Raw genomic sequence first — 20912 nt, forward strand, 5'->3', positions numbered from 1 at the left:
ACATTTTATCCCTATGACTAAGCCATGTTATTGCATGTCACAGTTCCTCTCTACTGTTATGCTGTTATCCACTTTACAAACCCATTATATTTTATCCCTTCTCCTACTGATAAGAATTTGAATTGTTTTCTACTTTGAAGCTACTATGAATAAAGTTTTATGAACATTCCTGAATATGTTTTTGGTAGATATATGTCCTCATGTCTCTTTGAGTGTATACCCAGGAATGAGTCATACAGTATACATGTTTTATCTTCAGTAAAAACTGTCAGTTTTCTAAAGTGGTTCTAACTAATTACCAATTACATGCCCACCAGCAATATACGAGAGTTCTAATTGCTCTACATCCTTACCAACACTTGGTGTGGTCGGTCTTTTTAACTTTTAGCTACTCTGGTGGAACAGAATAATATGTCACTGTAGCTTTAATTTGCATTTTCCTGTTATCTAATGAGGGTGATTACCTTTTCTTATGCATACTAACCATCTGGATATCCTTTGTCAAGTGCTTGCCTTATGCCTGTTTAAAAAAATTTTTTTTTGAGTAATCTGTCTCTTATTTGTAGGAGTTCTTTATATATTCAGAATATGAATCCTTTGTCAGATATTTGTGTTGCAGATTGACCTTCTCTCAGTGTGTGGTAACATTTTTTCTCATAAGAGTGTCATGTTATAAAAAGAAGTCCTTAATTATAATATCCAAATTATCAACCATATCTTTTACAGTTAGTGCTTTTTATGTCCTGTTTAAAAAATCTTATCCCAAGATCTTAAGATTTTCTCCCCAGGTTTTTTTCTAGCAGCTTTTTTACTTGTCACATTTGGGTCTATGGTTCATTTTTATCTAATTAGGTTGGGTTAATGATAACCAATTGACTCCACATCCTTAAAGGACCATCCTTTCCCTATTGAAAGGCAGTGGTACTTCGTGGTAAGTCAGGTGTTCATATACTATTTCTGGACTTTATTCTGTTCCATTTGTCTGCCTATCCTTATGCCAATACCACACTGTTTTAATGACTGTAGCTTAAAGTAAATCTTGATATCTAGTAGTGTTAAGTCCTCCAGCTTTGTTGTTTTTCTTCAAGATTGCCTTGGTTATTCTAGTCCTTTGTACTTTCATATGATTTTAGAATCTACTTTCCAATTTTCACAAGGAAAACTAATGAAATTTTGATTAGGATTGCATTCAATCTACAGATCGGTTTGGGAAGAAGTGACATCTTAATAATATTGAGTCTTTCAAATCAAGTGTGGTATAGTTTCCCTTTATCTAGGTCTTCTTTAGTTTTTCTTAGCAATATTTGCCTTTTATTAGATTTGTTCCTAAATATTTTATATTTTTTATGCTAATGTAAATGGTATATATTTTATTTTCTAATTGTTGTGTATGTAAAGAAAGAACTGATCATCACAGAAATGCAAGTCAAAACCACAATGAGATATCACCTTACAACTGTCAGAATGGCTATTCTCAAAAAGACAAGAAACAACAAGTTTTGGTGAGAATGTGAAGAAAAGGAAACCCTCATGCACTGTCGGTGGGAATGTAAATTTATGCAGCCACTATGGAAAATAACACGAAGGTTTCTCAAAAAATTAAAAATAGAACTACCAGCAATTCCACTTCTGGGTATTTAGTGAAAAAAACCAAAAACACTAACTTGAAAAGGCATATGCAACCCCCATGTTCATTGCAGCAGTATTTACAACAGCCAAGACATGGAAGCACCCTAAGTGTCCATCAATGGATAAATGGATAAAAAGATGTGATACACACACTGGAATATTATTCAGCCATAAAAGAGAAGAAAATCTTGCCATTGTGACAACATGGATGGACCTTAAGGGCATTTTGCTAAGTGAAATAAACCAGACTGAGAAAGAAAAATACCACAATCTCACTTACATGTGGAATCTTTAAAAAATAAAATAAATAAGCTCAAGATACAGAGAACAGACTGGCAGTTGCCAGAGGCAGGGGCTGGGGGATGGGTGAAATGGGTGAAGGAGGTCAGAAGGTACAAACTTCCAGTTATAAAATAAATAAGTCCTGTGGATGTAAAGTACAGCATGGTGACTATAGTTAATGATACTGCATTGCATATTTGAAAGTTACTGAGCGATATCTTAAAAGTTCTCATTATAAGAAAAAAAATTCTGTAGCTATGTATGGTGATGGATGTTAACTAGACTTATTGTGGTAATCATTTTGCAATATATATACATAAATACCAAATTTTCTCTATGGAAGGTTTTAAATTAAGGAGTCCATTTCCCTAATGGATGGATACAGGACTATTTAGATTTCCTAATTCTTCTTGTATTAGTTTTGTTGAGATGTTCAAGGAATTTGTTCATTTCATCAAAATTGCATAATTAACATAGTTGTTCTTATAATAGTCTTTTTGTTTTAATATCTATAAGATGTATAGTGATACCCCTTTTTCATTCATTATATTGTCCATTTGTGTTTATTCACCTACCTACCTACCTACTTTATGAGGAGTTGGGGGAGAAGCCATTTTATCAATCTTTTCAGATTGATCAGCTCTTGGCAAGTTAAATTTTCTCTATTGTGTAACCTCTGCTTCATTGATTTCTGCTCATGCCTCGAGGAGGCAGATGAGGATGCTGTTAAATCTATTCACAGAGTTCATAATTCAGTTATTGTGTTTTTTAGTTCTAAACCTGCCATTTTAAAAAATGTTTTCTAATTTTCTGGTCAATTCTCAAGCATTTCTTTTATTTCTGAGCATCTACAATGTGGTAATTTTAAATTCTGCATCTGATAACTCCATTACCTGGATCCCCTATGGGGGGTTTCTTTATATTGATTGTTACTTCTCTTGATTTTCAATGTTATTTCCTCATGCAGCTATTTTTAAAATTATTATTATTAATACAAATTTGTTAAAATTGATAAACCAATATTGATACATTATTATCAACTAAAGTCCACCGTGTACCTTGTCACTCTCTGTGTTGTTCAGTTCTGTGGTTCTGTCAAATGCATACTGTCCTGTATGCACGACTGCGGTACCATACAGAATAGTGTCACGGCCCTAAAAATTCCCTGTCCTCTACCTATGCATCCCTACTTCCTACCCCACAAACTGTCAATCACTGATGTTTTTTCTGTCTCCATAATTTTGCCTTTTCCAGAATGTCATATATTTGAAATCTTACAGTAGATAGTCTTTTCAGACTGGCTTTTTTCATTTAGCAATATGCATTTAAGGTTCTTCCATGTCTTTGCATGGCTTAACAGCTCATTTCTTTTTGTTACTGGATAATATGCTCTTGTATGGATATAGCAAAGTTTTTTAACCTTCACCTACTGAAGGACATATTGCTTGCTTCCAACTTTTGGCAATAATGAATAAAGCGGCTACAAACGTTTGTGTGCAGTTTGTTTTGTGTGTGTGAACATACATTTTCAACTCATCTGAATAAATACCTAGGAGCATGACTGCTGGACTGTATGGCCAGACTATGTTTTAACTTTGTAAGAAACTGCCAAAGTGTCTTCCAAAATGGCTGTACCATTTTACAGTCCCACCAGCAATAAATGAAAGTTTCTATTGTTCCATATCCTTACCAGCATTTGGTTCTGTCAGTGTTTTGGATTTTAGCCATTTTAATGGATGTGCAGTAGTATCTCTGTTTATTTTTTATTTAGAGCTAGACATTACATTTTAAAAACTGAGGAAATAACTGAAGCCTACAATGCTAGTTTCCCTTAAAGCAGATTTACATTTGTTTCTTGCAGGCAGCTAGGAACACTAAGAACAGGGGTTAATTTAATCTAATTATAAGGACAGATTATCTGAAGCTGTGCTTCAGTACTTGCAAGGGCCAGGCTATTTGCAGTTAGTTCACTCTTAGTCCAAGGGCATACCCCTTCATGGTCTCAACCCAAAGCACTAGTAGACTCAGACCTGAGACCCTCTCTTTGGCAGATTCTGAACTCCAATTTTTGGTCCCCAAGCCCTACGAGGTTGTCAAAAGCTTTGCTTCACTTCTCAGCCTCTCAGCTGTCTCTTCTAGAACTGGCAGCTTCCTCTAAGGGAAAAGCAGCCCCAGATGCTGAGCTCACCTCTCCAGGTTTCCCATCTCTCCAGGATCTTGGCCTCTTAATTCTTCACTGCCCTCCATGGAGATATTTTTAAAAATATTTTGTCTGATTCTTCTAGCTCTCATGTGGAGAGCTGATCCACATATTTCCTAGTCTGTCATTATCAAAAGCATATGCTCCTTTTAGGTATTTTAGTTCAACTAACAGACATTTTAAAGATGGAAATGCTTAATACTTCATTATTATATGATTATATAAACCTGCAATCTTAAAATCTAGTTCTATTTCTCCATTTGTACTGCTCATTTAAATTGTAGTAAAATACGAATTTTTTCACTCTCCAAATCTTAAGCATGTATATTTACACATACACACACACACAGAGTGCACACTTAATTGGGCCCTATATTAACCATAGTTAATACAAAATGTAGGGATTTCTGAAGGGAATTCCAGTCATAAAATATAAAATCTTGAGAAAAGGCTTTTTTAGAAAGGATAAGAAATGAATTAAGAAGAATCTGTAATTCTACAGGAATGTGGATTGCCCTGATGGTTCTCCAGCAGGGGAATTGATGGGTGAAAGCATTGTTTTGAAAAGATTAATATGGTATCAGTGTACAGGATGGACTCTGAAGTTTGCCTCTTAAGAGGCAAATCTGGAGATAAGCTTCCTGAAGACAGGGTTCAGGACAATGTTGTCCTCATCCTCATCACTGTAAAAACAACTAACCATTCACTGAGCACTACTCTTTGCCAGGAACTGAGTTAGAATGCAGCAAAAGAATTGGATAGCTGGTTGACTAGTAGACCCAATGAATGCCTTAGACCCTAACATTATAATCATTTCTTTAAAGCACCCTCATTATCTTGACCCAAACCTCCTCCTCCTCCTAACTTTCTCTCACTCACACACTCACACTCACACACACACACACACACACACACACACGCACACACACGCGCTGACCAGTCTCACCTTAAATTAACCAGCACTAACTTCAAATGGGCCCCCCTGTTGGTACCTGGAAATCCTACTAATTTCCCTAATCCAATCACTCTCCCAAACTCTTACTTTCTTTCACAACTTCTTGTCTCTTCTCAAATCTGTTAGACCTCCACTCTTCACAGTCTGAGCTGGTGACCCAGATTCTTTTTTGCATTGAGAAAATAGCAGCAATCAGTAGAGAATTTCCACTACATCCATGAATTTATCAGGAACTTACAATCATATATTTTGTCTTTTTTCCAGGTACAATAGATACATTGTGTTTCTATCCCTTCCCTCTCTGAATTGAATCTAATGCCCTTCTGCCTACTAAAAGATATCCCTTCATTTGCCCCCCCGCTACTGAATCATCCTATAATTTCTCCCTTCTTAAAAGAAGCCTTTGCTCCCACAATGCTAGCTATTACCCCAGTTCTCTGTTCTTCACAACAAAATTCCTTCGACAAACTATATTCCATCTCAATCAGACCTGCATACCTACTACTCCACAGAAACAACTCTTGACAAAGCCACCAACAATGACCATATAGTCAAATGGATTCTTAGTCTTCATCTTACTATTTTATCATCTTAACCACTGTGAAATAAAATTCATATTTATGGTAAGACAAGAAAAATTTAAACATAAAAATTCTTCTCTGCGCTTTGGCCTCTCCTCTCCCCTCATTGTGCCTTGTGTATCTGCGTTATGCATTGACCAAACCTCCCCCATCAGCAGGAATACCTGCTCAACCTTAAACAGCAACATTCTCCTTGCATCAACAAGACAATGCCTTAAAAGAGAACATTCCTTCTAGATTATAAAGGGTCACATGACCTACCACAATGGCACTAAAATCTGGATTTTGTAAACTGTCAATAACAGGTCATTTAATGTACAGCCCTCTGTCTCGAAAAACTTATATAAACTGTATCTTGACTTCTAACGGGCGGACAGTTCTCAGAGCTTTCTGAGATGCTCTTCTTGGGTTTTAACCCTCAAATTTGTCTTGAATACAATTTTCCAATTCTTTCTTAGGTCGCCTGATTAATTTTTCGTCGACACTATAATGTCATTTGACACAGCTAATCCTTCTTGAAGCATTTTTCTTCATTTGGCATCTAGTACCTTCTTGGTTCTTTTCCTATCATATTGGCCACTCCTTCTCAGTCTCCTGCTTAACTTCCCAACTTCTAAAGTTTGGAATTCCTCAAAACTCAATCCTCAAACCTGTTCTTTTCTGTTTTCCTTCACTTTCTAGGTGACCTCATTTAATCCCACTGCTTTCAATACCATTTACATGCTGATGAGTCCCAAATCTATATCTCTAGCCTAGTCCTCTTCCCTGAAGCCCTGATTCATGTATTCACCAGAATGCTTAGTATCTCCACTTGGAAGTCTAATGGGCATCTCAAAGAGTTAATGTGTCCAAAAGAGGCATCTTTATTTTATCCCTAAACCTGTTCCTTCCAAGGTCTTTCCCATGTCAGTAAACAGCACTTCTATTTTAACCACGTGCTCAAGCCCAACACCTTAGTCATCTTTATCTCTTTAATACCCTATAACCATTGTAAGTTCTACCTTTAAAAATACATACAGAATCTGACCACAAATCTACTACTAGTTCTCTACATCTCTCATCTGAACTACCGAAAAGTGGTCTTCCTGAGTCCTGTTTGCCCCTCTACACAACAGCCAGAGATTCTCCTGAAAATATAATTCAGATTATAGCATTTCTCAATTCAAAGCTCTCCACTGTGTTCCTATCTCATTCAGAATAAAAACCAAGAAAAGCCCCTACATCACCTAGCCTCCTACTACTTCTCTCCATTCCAGCTACCCAGGTCTCCCTCCTTGTATTCCTTCAACACACCAAGCAGACTCCTGCCTCTCTCTTTTACTTTCTATTCCCTCTGGAACATTCTTCCCCTACACACAAAATATGGCCTCGCCCTTCTTTCCTCGAGGTCTCTGCTCAAACGTTACTTTATCAGAGGCTTCTCTGATCACCTATATAAATTCCCTCTATCCCCCTTAGTTTTCCTAGCACGCATGTCCACCTGACATTTGTTTCTTTACTCCGTGTCTCCCATCCACTACAACATAAGCTCCTCAGTGCATAGTCTTTATTTCTGTATCCCTGTGAATAAAACAGTACCTGGTATAATACATAGTAGGTTCTCAATAAATCTGTTGAGTAAACTGACTAAACGAATATAGAGAAACCTCGTAGCGATGAGAGTCTGAGCTAGGATGCTGCAATAAGAATAAAAAGAAATGAGGTGGGGAAAATGTGAGATACATTATAAAGGAAGAATTCACAGGCTCTAGTGACTATACTGGGTAGAACAGTGTCTCCCAAATATTTATGTTTACTCAGAATCTCAGAATGTGACTATGATATAAGAAGAAATATATCTGGTCTTTGCCCTGGGCTTCTGGCATAGAGCTCCTAAAACCCATGGAATTTCCTGAGTCATAGGAGCATCTTTTGCTATTCACAACCAGCCCCTTTCAATCATACCTGAGTTAATACTAATGCGTTAACTTAGGGTGGGACCCTTAGGTAACCTCAAAATAGAGCTAGTCACTAGGAAGACCAAGTGGTACGAAGGTAGGAACTTGCAGCATTATTCCCACCTCCCACTCCCCACCCTCCACTGCTGGGAGTGGTATCCATTAAACTGACAATGATATCTATTAAACACTCTTGAACAAGGATACCTGGAAAGCTTCCAGGATAGTGAATACATTGATTTGCTAGAAGGGTGGCACTCCCAGAGAGGGCACCCCTCCCCCTCCATACCTTGCCCTATACCTCTCTTCTATTTGGCTGTTCCTGAGTTGTATCCTTTCTAATAAACCTGTAAATACAAGTAAAATGTTTTCCTGAGTTCTATGAACCTGGGTGGGGGGTGTTATGGGAACCCCAATTTATAGTCATTGGTCAGCAGTGCAGATGGCTAAGGACCTGACACACCTGACATGGGGTTGGTCTTGAGGCTGAACCCTTTAATTTGTGGAATCTGATGTAGTGTCAGAATTTAATTGCATTATTGGCACCCAGTTGGTGTCCAGAGAATTAGACAATGGGTTCTTGGTGCTGGAAAACACTCCAGAGTGACCTTATCTGAAAAAAGGGTAAAGTTAAGATGAGGTTATACTGGATTAGGGTGGGCCCTAAATCCAATATTGTCTTGTGCCCTTATAAAAAGGGAGAAACCTGGATATAGAGACAGACACACACACCATGTGAAGAGAGAGGCACAGACGGAAGTGATGTGTCTGCAAGCCAAGGAACACCAAGGATTGCTAGCAACCACCACAAGCTAGGAGAGAGGCATGGAACAGATCCTTCTCCAGAGCCTTTGGAGGGAGCATGGCCCTATCAGCACCTTGACTTTGGACTTCTAATTTACAGAACTGTGAGATTATAAATTTTTGTTTTAAGCCACACAATTTGTAGTAATTTGTTATAGCAGACCTAGGAAACGAATACAGTGACTGACTATATTTGGGGAAAGGGAGCCCTGAGAATGAATCAAAGGTTTGAAGACTAAGTAACTGGAAGAATGATATTCTAGTGAAAGAAATGAAAGTCCAGAGGAGAAAGTGGCTGTAAGAAATGATTGTAGGGGGCTTCCCTGGTGGCGCAGTGGTTGAGAGTCCGCCTGCCGATGCAGGGGACACGGGTTCGTGCCCCGGTCTGGGAAGATGCCACATGCCGTGGAGCGGCTGGGCCTGGGAGCCATGGCTGCTTGAGCCTGTGCATCCGGAGCCTGTGCTCCGCAACGGGAGAGGCCACAACAGTGAGAGGCCCGCGCACCGAAAAAAAAAAAAAAACAAAAAAAGAAATGATTGTAATTTTGATTTTATCAAATACAATTTTATCAATACAATCACAGGTTTATCAAATGGATGCCTTAGTGTTACACACATTACAACAGAAAAGAGTTAAAGAAAAATCAAAAGAATACTGGTGCAAGAATCAAAGCAGAAATTTTCCTTTTATCAACCTCTAGCCAAATTCAATGAACTCTCTTCAATAATCACGACCATTTACCTTTGATTCCTTTCTTTTCCTGTGGCTTCTATAACACCATGCTATAGCTTCTACTTCTATGACCATTCCTCTACTAAATCCAGCTCCTCTTTCCAAGTCAACTTAGTTCTTAGTCCTTTTATTCTTCAACAGTTCTCAAATCTCAAGTGTCTAATTATACATCCCTAAGCTGAATTACTGATCTCCATGCTTTACATTCCATTATTTCTGGTAATCTACATGATATCTTCACTTAACAGTCTAGGACAGGACTTCCCTAGTAGTGCAGTGGTTAGGACTCTGCACTTCCACTGCAGGGGGCACGGGTTCGATCCCTGGTCAGGGAAGTTCCACATGCTGCACAGTGCAGACAAAAAAAAAAAAAAAAAAGAGTCTAGGACGTGTCTATATGGATGCACGGCCATCAGTTCATACCTGACGTGTGTTTAGTCAAACGTATCTTCTCTTTCTACTCAACTGACACATGGTAGTTATTCCATCATGACAACTCCTCTGTATCCTTTCATGGCTAAAATACTTCACATTTTTCTCTTTCTTCTTATTTAGCACTATATTCTGTTAATTTTTTCCTTTGGAATACTTCTAGGAGTCATCCTTCACCTTCATTCTATATTGCAAGCCCAAATTCCAGCCTTCTTACCTCATTTTAAGATTATTATAAATAGCTTCCTGACTAGTCTCCCTGTCTTAAGGCTTTCTTCTCTCTAGCACAGTAGTTCTCAAACTTTAGTGTCCACACAGATCACATGGAAATGACTAATAGATTCTTTAGGTACTGCATGCTATTTTATTTCTCCAATTAGATTATATGGTCATCAAGGGCAGGAATTAATCATGGCTTCTATTCTCCCCTCGGTGTATAACATAATGCCAGGCCACACAACATATTCAATAGATATTTTATAACTTCAAGACTATGGTTCATTTCTTTCTCAAAACCGTTCGTAACATCTAACCAAGAATTATTTCAGAGATATACCTTTGAATAAAAATAACAAGTTATCATTTCAGGTGTCTCAAAAGGAAAAGCACAACTCATTGTCCTCATACCAAGAGATCTCTCTTCATACTCACACTTCAACAGTGTGTGGGGAAAAACATACAGAGAAGTCATCAATTACAGAAGGGCATTCCAACTCAAGATACCCGGTCCAACTTTTCCAAACAAATCAACACAGCAAAATATCATTACACAAAGACTCTACCTAAAAACACTTACCAGAAATGACATACTCTCTGTGCTTAGGAGGCTGGAGCTGTAAATGCAGCCATCTTACCTAGCCTGGGGAAGAAAAAATAAAGCTGCTACTCCCCAGTTGTAAGAACCTCTCACAGGAAAGTAACTTTAAAGGACTATGATTTCTGCCCTAGAGTTAATACTTTGTGACTTAAGTCTTACTACACAAGAAAGTTATGATCTTTGTCATCTAAGAAACTTAGAAGTCTGTTGCAATTTTACGAATCATATTTATGTAATCTTATAGCCAACATTTTCATACAGAAGCATTATATTTAACTTGAATGGGAAAAGGGTTGAGTTTAAAAAATTAATTTTATAGTGATCATTCTGCCACAGGAAATAACTCATGTGGATTATGGTTATAATGAAGAGAAAAGCAGTAAAGTATCTCGAATCAAAGAAAGGGGGAAATTAAAAGAGTAACAGTGCAGAAAAAGCACAGGATTAAGAATAGAAAAACGTAGACTTTAGTCACAGCGTTCCTAACTAGTCAATGATCTTGGCTCCCTACCACTTCAGTTTCCAAATCTGTAAAAACTGTCTGAATGCTAAGATCCCCCAGCCCTAAAATTATATATACTTATATACTTTTTACAGTATTTCTATCTCACATGTACTGTCTGCTTTTCCACTTTAATTGAGGTAAAGCTGTAAGCCTATAGGGCAGTGCTCCACATGATGGGACAGCTCTGGGTCATAATTTTTACTGAATTGAGTTTAACAATTTCCTGCAACATAAATCGTTATCCACAGATCACATTTTAAAAGTAAAATAGGTGTTTACTATATTCACCCCCATCATTTGGCAGTTATTTCAGTATGAAAAACATTCATCCTAGGTCAATACTGATGAAAGGTTACTTCACATGTTTCTTAAAATATCACCTCCTGGGCTTCCCTGGTGGTGCAGTGGTTGAGAGTCTGCCTGCCAATGCAGGGGACACGGGTTCGAGCCCTGGTCTGGGAAGATCTCACATGCCGTGGAGCAACAAAGCCCGTGAGCCACAACTACTGAGCCTGCGCGTCTGGAGCCTGTGCTCCGCAATGTGAGAGGCCGCGATAGTGAGAGGCCCGCACACCATGATGAAGAGTGGCCCCCGTTCGCCGCAACTAGAGAAAGCCCGCACGAAGACCCAACACAGCCAAAAATAAATTTAAAAAAAAAAAAAATCACCTCCTCCCCTTTCTGGTATACCTATGATTAGTTGATAATCTCTCTCACCACTGGATGTCACTTTTGCTCCAAAAGAAGTCAACCCAACCTAGCCTCAATAATTAGAATCTGATCTCTAAGACACTTATCTCTAAAACCCCAACATAAAAGTTTTTTCTGTGGAAGATAAAATCAGCTCTTATAATTTCTTATGATTTCTAGCTAATCTGGCATCAGATGCTTTTAGGCTTCAAACAGTACAAGGAAGCATAAGTAGGATTTCGGAGATCATCCCAAGCCATGAAATAACTTCACTAAAATCCCATCAATACCCATACACTGCTCAGTACTTATATGGACAGAAAGAAAGAGAAGTGATACAGGGGAAAAAAACAATGAAACAACAACGTAAGTATTTATATTTGAGTATAAAACGCTGGGATCCTATATAGTTAAGTGTTGTTTTCTAATCTCAATGTTATACTACTTTTAGCATAATGGAAAGAGAAAAGCAACATTCATAAACCAAGAAAGTGGGGAAGTAATGACTTTAAGACTTCTCATGTTGTCACTCCAACTATCAGGATGAATTTGGCAGTTATATCTAATAATGTAAACAGGTAACTAAAAACTCTGTCCTTGATTTCCAAATTCAGAATATGTAAATGATATAGTTCTCTTCTCTTATGCAAATATGAACAGCTAACCTTACCAATAAACATACAGACATTAAGACACTGGTGTGCCTATGTCTAGAGGTACGAATTCCTCTCATTTCAGACCTTCTCACTTCCCCACAACCAATGCCACTACTAAAGGAACTTATCAAATGGAGACATATCCAAATCATTTGTGGGATTTTTTTAAAAAAATACTTCCTTCCCCTTCCCCCAACACACATGCGCCAATCTTGCTAAAAATAACTGCTGAATCGCTGCCATGGAGAGCCATGGTTACTGATGGGGCTATGCTACATTCCTTGGGTTTGTTGAGTAGAAAAAAAGTTGTAAACCACTGACTTAGATGAATCATCTGGTTACATTAGTTCCATGATGCCCTGGATTAGTTTTTAGGTTCTGGAGAAAATATGCCTGCAAAGATGAAACTTTACAAAGATCATGGCTGTGGGAACTATCATGGCTGTTTCAGAAGCCAGGGGAGTCCTAGTTCCTTCTGCTAGGGCAATGAGATACTTGCTTCTATATTCCTGAGTTGGAAACAAAAAAGTATTGTAACCACAAAAACAATGTTACAAGTATTAGTTAAGCACAGTTGAAACAGGCCTAATCACCCCGTAATTTAAGTGCCGAATGAGTTAAATGACACTTGTATGGGCTGGTCTAGAAACTTTATCAATGAAAACCACTGTCTCTGTGGAAAAATGCATACTCTGAAAAACTGACTTGTACACAACATTTAGAAATAAACCTGTTGAGCAGTCTGCATTTTCCCAATTTATCTTTACAAGGTGTCAGCAAAATGTCATGTTTAAATATCAAACTGAACATACCCGTAAAGTCTCAGTTTTAATTATACATTTTATTCTCCTAAAATAGTTATGCTTTTACTCTATAGAAATCACTTTAATGAGAACCACTTGCCTTTTTTTGGGCAATTGCAGCTCGCTGCAATTTCTCCTTAGCTTGATTATACTTTTCTTCTCTGTCAGTGATACGTTCATGAAGCCTATGCTTTTCTTCCAACCACTGTATTTGCTTCTCTTCCAATGCCCTGTCAGAAGAACGTATGCAAAACATGAGATGTTAACTCTTAGAAGAGATATTACCACAAGTATAATCAAACTCACTACCTACTTCACCCACAGCCTTCATAATCCAACACAGGCATTCTTGCATGGCCACGTATCTGCTATCACCACCATTACTGAGTATTTCCTATGAGCCAGCCACTGGGCTTAGAACAGTACATGTACTACATCATTTATTCTTCACAGTAACCCCTGAGTTAGGTACGTCTATCATTTCCATTTTATAGCTGAGGAAACTGAGGCTTAGAGCTGTTAACTAACTTGCTTAAAGGCTTATACCTAGTTAACGGGGGGTGGGGGGCAGGACAAACAACTGATAATCAGCTTTAAACCATGATACCACCAAGCTATTAAAAATTGGGCCTAATAAAGATGGTTTAAAATCAACCTTGGTATCAAGTCTTAATGTGGTATGTTTCCTGGCTAGAGTAAAATTCATATAAATGGTATTTTCTAGTAACATCATAACAGCTTACATCTTTAAAGCTCTTCTGTATACCTTATGATTTTTAGTATCATCACTATAGGCAGTACAAATGGATATACAAACCCTGAGGAGTCAGATTGCATGACAAAGGTCAAACAGATTTTAAGTATCTTAGCTGGGATCAAAATCACATTCTATTGACCCCAAGTCCAGCTATTTTCTGCTATATAATCCTATGAATAACATTCAGAAACCAATGATAAGTTAGTTACATTTGCTAGCTATACTATGATTGGAATTCTTAAGCACATTTCAAATCACTTGAGGATCCCAAGATACAAATTCCTATTATTTGCAAAATATAAGCAAAATAATTTGGACCCTGCGGAACGTCACAACACATTATGGACAGTTATCTTGCTTACTTCCTTTTCTTGAAATTCAACCACATATATGAGTCCATGGACAAGCCTTAAAATATTAAATAATAGAAAAATAAGGAAAAAATTTTATGTGGCAAGGTAGCCTTCAGAAGAAAAACTATGAAAAGAATAATGTTTCATAGATTCAAAAACTTATAATAATGACATGTTATAATAACAAAGCAAATACAAAATAGTAGTTTTCTACCATATATAAACAACATTTTCCAGGGAATATAAGATCTTAGTCATCAAAATCATCTCCCTACCAGTTTACTAGACTGTCTACTACTAAGAGATTTCAAAATAAAAAAATATAAACAAGTAAATGAGCTTTTCAAAGGGAAAATCCAAAAGATTATAACTGTAATTCTAAGAAGTAAGCTGTACACATCAAAAATTTTGTTTCTGTTCTCTGGCATTCAGAAGAATTTAGATATTTGAAGTAAGAAATGTATTGATTTACTCAATGAATACAGAAGTGTTTCTTTGAAGGTTTTCATAATACTGTGGTCAGGCAGAATTTTAAAAAGGTTTTCTTCCCTACATGTCTATTTTCTTTTCTTTTTTTTTTTTTAAAGCAATCCAAGAGTCCATAAAGCTCATCTCTAGAAAAAGAAAATACATTACCTAAGACCACTGTACACTGTCAATGGGGTATTTGTAACTAGTTCCCAAAATACAGTCAACACTGGAATCATCATTAAAAGAACTATATATAATATAGCAGAAAGAAGAAACAGTTTGTACATAAAAAAAAAAGAGCAAACTCTACTTTTCAACTTCTACTTGTGCTTTTTCAGCTTGGCTTCTTAAATTTCGGCATTCCTGTTTTAACCTCTCCACCATTTCCTTCAGTGTTTGGTTTGAATTCAGCAACTCATTCTCTGACTGTGCAAGTGAGGTCACTTGGATCTGCAAACTACTGATTTGCTTAAAAGAGAAGAAAGAAGAGAAACATAAGGCCACTAAACAAATGCAATAGAATATGAGAGACACAGAGGACACTAAGCATCTTCCCTCACAAATGCCACACCCAATTGATGTGCCCTTCAGAACACCCTGAAATGAAATTATAAAAAGCACCAGCATTAGAGAAATGCAAATCAAAACTACAATGTGATATCATCTCACACCGGTCAGAATGGCCATCATCAAAAAATCTACAAACAATAAATGCTGGAGAGGGTGTGGAGAAAAGGGAACCCGCATACACTGTTGGTGGGAATGTAAATTGATACAGCCACTATGGAGAACAGTATGGAGGTTCCTTAAAAAACTAAAAATAGAACTACCATAAGGCCCAGCAATCCCACTACTGGGCATATACCCTGAGAAAACCATAATTCAAAATGAGTCATGTACCACAATGTTCATTGCAGCTCTATTTATAATAGCCAGGACATGGAAGCAACCTAAGTGTCCATCGACAGATGAATGGATAAAGAAGATGTGGCACATATATACAATGGAATATTACTCAGACATAAAAAGAAAGGAAACTGAGTTATTTGTAGTGAGGTGGATGGACCTAGAGTCTGTCAGAAAGAGTGAAGTAAGTCAGAAAGAGAAAAGCAAATACCGTATGCTAACACATATATATGGAATCTAAAAAAAAAAAAAAAAAAAAAAAAAGGTCATGAAGAACCTAGGGGCAAGACGGGAATAAAGATGCAGACCTACTAGAGAATGGACTTGAGGATACGGGGAGTGGGAAGGGTAAGCTGGGACGAAGTGAGAGAATGGCATGGACATATATACACTACCAAATGTGAAATAGATAGCTAGTGGGAAGCAGTCACATAGCACAGGGAGATCAGCTTGGTGGTCTGTGACCAGCTAGAGGGTGGGATAGGGAGGGTGGGAGGGAGATGCAAGAGGGAGGAGATATGGGGACATACGTATTTTTATAACTGATTCATTTTGTTATAAAGCAGAAACTAACACACCATTGTAAAGCAATTATACTCCAATAAAAACGTTTAAAAAAAAAAGGCAAGAGCATTAGGATCATATCTTAATATAACCAGAGACCATCAAGAACCCTATTCCTCAATCTGCCACTGAGTCCTCTCTCTTCTTCCCCAAATAAGCAGGCCAGAAGAGGTACTAGAAATGGGGAGAAGTGTCATTAGGAGAGCAGGGAGGTGAGCAAAGAGAATCCAAATATTAGAGTCTCCTAGCCTCCGAGGAAAGAACAGATTTTAAAAGGTAATCTGGGGACTTCCCTGGTGGCGCAGTGGTTGAGAGTCCGCCTGCCGATGCAGGGGATACGGGTTCGTGCCCTGGTCTGGGAAGATCCCACATCCCGCCGAGCGGCTGGGCCCGTGAGCCATGGCCGCTGAGCCTGTGTGTCCGGAGCCTGTGCTCCGCAACGGGAGAGGCCACAACAGTGAGAGGACCGCGTACCACAAAAAAAAAAAAAAAAAGTAAGCTGGGAAAGCTGCTAAGAAAATCCATTCTCCCACTCCCACAACCTTGTGATTAGCAACCCTTCCAAGGGTTCTGCTCTCTGAATAGTCAGGAATCATAAATGCAGGAAGGATCATTCTCACATTGTTTTTGAGTAGTTTTTAAGCATTTTATAGAGTGTTGGGCAGAAGAAAGATGCTCTGAGAAACCTAATGAATGGTAGGGATTCCTTGGCCTCTAGAACCATTTATCAAACTGTGAAATGTCACTCAGCCTGCTTCATCCTAATTTACCTTTATCTGGGAGTACTTTTTCTCATGAAAAGTAGATAATTATCTAGTTACAGATTAACAGTCTAGGAGATTCACATTGCTCTTAAGTCTTATCCAAATAATTCATTTGGGACATATTTACACCTAATTCTTGCAAAAGCCATTTTACCAATTAATAAACAAGTATTCATTTTTCTTTCACTTTCTTCTACCTCTCCAAGCCATTCTCTCTTTTTTTTTTTTTTTTTTAATGTGGTACACGGGCCTCTCACTGTTGTGGCCTCTTCCATTGCGGAGCACAGGCTCCGGACGCACAGGCTCAGCGGCCATGGCTCACGGGCCCAGCCGCTCTGCGGCACGTGGGATCCTCCCGGACCGGGGCACGAACCCGTGTCCCCTGCATCGGCAGGTGGACTCTCAACCACTTGCGCCACCAGAGAAGCCCTAAGCCATTCTCTTGAGAGAAGTTTGGAGGCAGAGAGTCAAGTGACTTCAGATCAAAAGAATCCATTACAAGACTCAAGAGCCAAAAAAAACCAGATTCTTTATGCAATAAATGGGAAATAATTCCATTACTTCCTGATGGTAGCAAAGCCACATACAGAACTGTATAGGTCCAAAGAGCAACTGTCAGAAGAATAAAGTAAAAAGGTATGCCTCACATTTCTATTTTAGAATGAATTTCTCCATGAAGAACTATTCAGTATTTTTAACTGGAGCTGTAAATATAAAACTTGTATTACAGCTGGCTGAACAAGCAACTTTCAAAGAGCTTAATACTTCTCCATATCTACAGGATGACAGAAAGCCCAATGCCAATGAAACTAGATAACTTCTCTCAGAGAATCACACATTATGCCCTCCTACTTGAGACTTAGAAACCATAACTATACATGCAAAGCAATGCCAGCTAGCATGCAAGCATAAATCCTAAAAATGGAATTTTCACTCCTCATAATTTGTTTTGCCCATATAAATCTTTCCCAAACCCAAACAACTTTAATTAAAATATGAATTTCCTTCCATAAATACAACTCTTAGATTTCACAGGGATATAACAAAAAATAGCTCATGGAATAAGAAATGCAAAGTTACAAGTCAATCACACAAGTAATTCAAAATACTGCCCTTTAAACTATAATTTAAAAAAATTCATCATGAGCCACAGCAATATAAATATCTTAAGAAAATCAAAAGAAGCTTACTAAACAGGAGTTTAAAGAGGTTTAAACACTTTATATTTACATATCAACTTCATCAATTCATTATCAATTGGAGTGATATTTTCAGAATATTTACATATAAAATTCCAATAAAGACTCAAAAACACAGATTTAAAGAAGCACTTAAAAAAATAAAAGCAAAATGTTTGCTAAAATAATACCTGTTTCAGGTCAGAATTTTCATTTTTTTCTTTCTCTGCATTTTCAATATTCACAATTTGTTGTTGAAGTTTTAACCTAAAAATCACAACCCAACAAAAGACATTATTAAAAATCCATAGTTCATATATTTCACTGAATTAGACAATCATATTATTGAGTGCCCATATTGACACAAGGCGCTGTGCTATATAAAGTGATGGATTCAAAGGCAAAGATTTTGACTTCAGGCAACTAAGTTGTGTCCACATATAATTAAAATGTAACACATTTCTGCCTTTGCTATGGAAAAATCTACAAACTATGGGCATAGAGAAGATGAGAAATCAAGTCTATTTAGAAGGATGAGAGACTACTACATGGAGATAAAACTCTGGTGGGTAGGATCTTGACAAACACAGGGAACAGCCTGAACAAATGGCTTTGGTGGAGGAGTGCCTAGTGGGTCACTAAGGCAGGAGAAAGGAGTCCAGTTTAGGAGAAGCCATCTTACAGCCATACAGTATTTCACAATTTACAAAATGCTTTCAGATATACTGCTATTTCACCTTCACTCTACTGGGTTATAGAGCACCTACATGTATCCTAAATGCCTACCATGATGTCTATAGTATAACAGGCGTTTAATTAAGGTTGGCCAATTGTAGTAATTTCTCATAATAGTTGTATGGAAGTAAGCAGAGTCATCTTTATAATTCCAGAGAATATAGAGAAAGAGGTTGAGGCTTAGCAAAGTTGGGCCCAAATCACACAGCTACCAAGTAGCCAAATCAAGATGAGACCCAGGTCTTCTCACACCCAAGTAAGTATCTCTGTCTCCCACTTCATTATGCCGTAATTATACTGATTTTAAATTCAGAATTTAAAAGAAAACTATCTAGTACAGACACAATACTGTATTCTATAAAATATGAGTTTTCATCCCTGAGATGAATGCACACTTACACAATTTGTGTTCTTTTCAAAAGGAATGATACATTCTCAGCCAAAATCTTAAAACACAGCATATCCCTGGTGACCAAGGGACTAACTAACCTCATGAGAAAGACTATACACTAATTAGCTTTGACAGGATAAGCCCCCAACCTTCCCTTTTAAAAATCCTTCATTTACCTCAAATATAATTTGTTTGGCACATACTAGTTATAGTTTAGCATTATTAGCATGCCTTTTCAACCCAATTAGAAATGCTTCTTGGGAAGACAATATTCTCAAAGGCTTAGGGCTGTGCTTTCAACACTAATACCCTGAGAAAACCGTAATTCAAAAAGAGACATGCACCACAATGTTCACTGCAGCACTATTTATAACAGCCAGGACATGGAACCAACCTAAATGACCACTGACAGATGAACAGGCAAAGAAGACATGGCACATATACACAATGGAATATTACTCAGCCATAAAAAGAAACGAAATTGAGGTATTTGTAGTGAGGTGGATGGACCTAGAGTCTGTCACACAGAGTGAAGTCAGAAAGAGAAAAACAAGTACACTATGCTAACGCATATATATATGGAATCTAAAAAAAAAAAATAAAGGTACTGATGAACCTAGCTGCAGGGCAGGAATAAAGAGGTAGACATACAGAACAGACTTGATGACATGGGGTGGGAGGGTGAAGCTGGGGCAAAGTGAGAGTAACATCGACATATATACACTACCAAATGCAAAATAGTTGGCTGGTGGGAAGCAGCAGCACAGCACAGGGAGATCAGCTCGGTGCTTTGCAATGACCTAGAGGGGTGGGATAGGGAGGGTGGGAGGGAGGCTCAAGAGGGAGGGGATAAGGGGACATGTGTATGCATATGGCTGATTCGCTTTGTTGTGCAACAGAAACTAACATGGTATTGTGAAGCAATTATACTCCAATAAAGCTCTATTAAAAAAAATTCAGTAAGTATCTGTTGTTGGACTGAATGAACCAACCCAAATCCTGGATTAGACATTTACATGCACAAGGTGGTTGGACAATATGATATGGAAGAAACCATAAAATACACTGCTCCTGAGATATTTACATACAAACGCCAGAAACAATGGACCTAAAGGAAGAGGACCAGTCTTGCTCCTCCTGTGCTCCTTTGACAGTACCAGTCATACTCTTATTCTGTAATTCTAGCTATGCTATTACTCCCTCAAACTTTCTGTGCATTTCTCCCTTAAATGTTTAAGGTTGTTATTAACTTGGAGCTTTTAGGTTACCGAGTTAATAAAGGTTTCTTTCTACAAAACCATGGAGATGAAAATAGGGGAGAAAACACCATGTGTCCTAGCTCCGGTCCAGAGTTAGAAAAGTTAGGCCCCAAGTATATCTTAGCTCTGGTCGAGATTTTGGATATACATGATAAATCAACAAGAAACAAGACCGAGTTATGAAAGCATTAGTGGCCTGAATACTTTCTAAATAATTATGTAGATATGAAGAGAAACAAAAATGCCCTACCTATAAAAACTGAAGCCAAAGAAACCGATGGTAAAGAGTATCTGACTATCATTAAACATGAAAAGAGTAAGAACACCATTTTGGTAGACTATAATAGATGATCTACAAAATTTTCTTCAGTTCACTCTGCTTGAAGCAGCGCTGGGTTAGAATTCATAACTGATAGGAGATTTTTGATTTTTTTAAAGAAGAAAATTAGTCCATGATTTAAGATCATTACATTTAGGATTCTAAGGGATAATTACATTTTACAAATAAAA

General features: G+C 37.7%; 1 protein-coding gene across 6 annotated transcripts in view; it reads right to left on the reverse strand.

Annotated features, from left to right (window-relative positions):
- CEP83 (centrosomal protein 83) overlaps positions 1-20912 on the reverse strand; it is a 146275-nt gene that overhangs the window by 5196 nt on the left and 120167 nt on the right. For 5 of the 6 annotated variants that reach the window (XM_082634809.1, XM_082634806.1, XM_082634807.1 and 2 more), the window contains 3 exons: positions 18209-18284; positions 14916-15073; positions 13125-13254 (listed from right to left, as the gene is read on the reverse strand). In XM_082634809.1, the coding sequence (XP_082490935.1) occupies positions 13125-13254; positions 14916-15073; positions 18209-18284 (364 nt within the window). Of the gene's footprint in view, positions 1-10349; positions 10413-13124; positions 13255-14915; positions 15074-18208; positions 18285-20912 lie in introns of all 6 variants that reach the window. The other variant, XR_014295240.1, reaches the window with a different exon arrangement.

The sequence above is a fragment of the Mesoplodon mirus genome (assembly GCF_964341445.2).
Source record: "Mesoplodon mirus genome assembly, chromosome: 11".
Classification (NCBI taxonomy): domain Eukaryota; kingdom Metazoa; phylum Chordata; class Mammalia; order Artiodactyla; family Ziphiidae; genus Mesoplodon; species Mesoplodon mirus.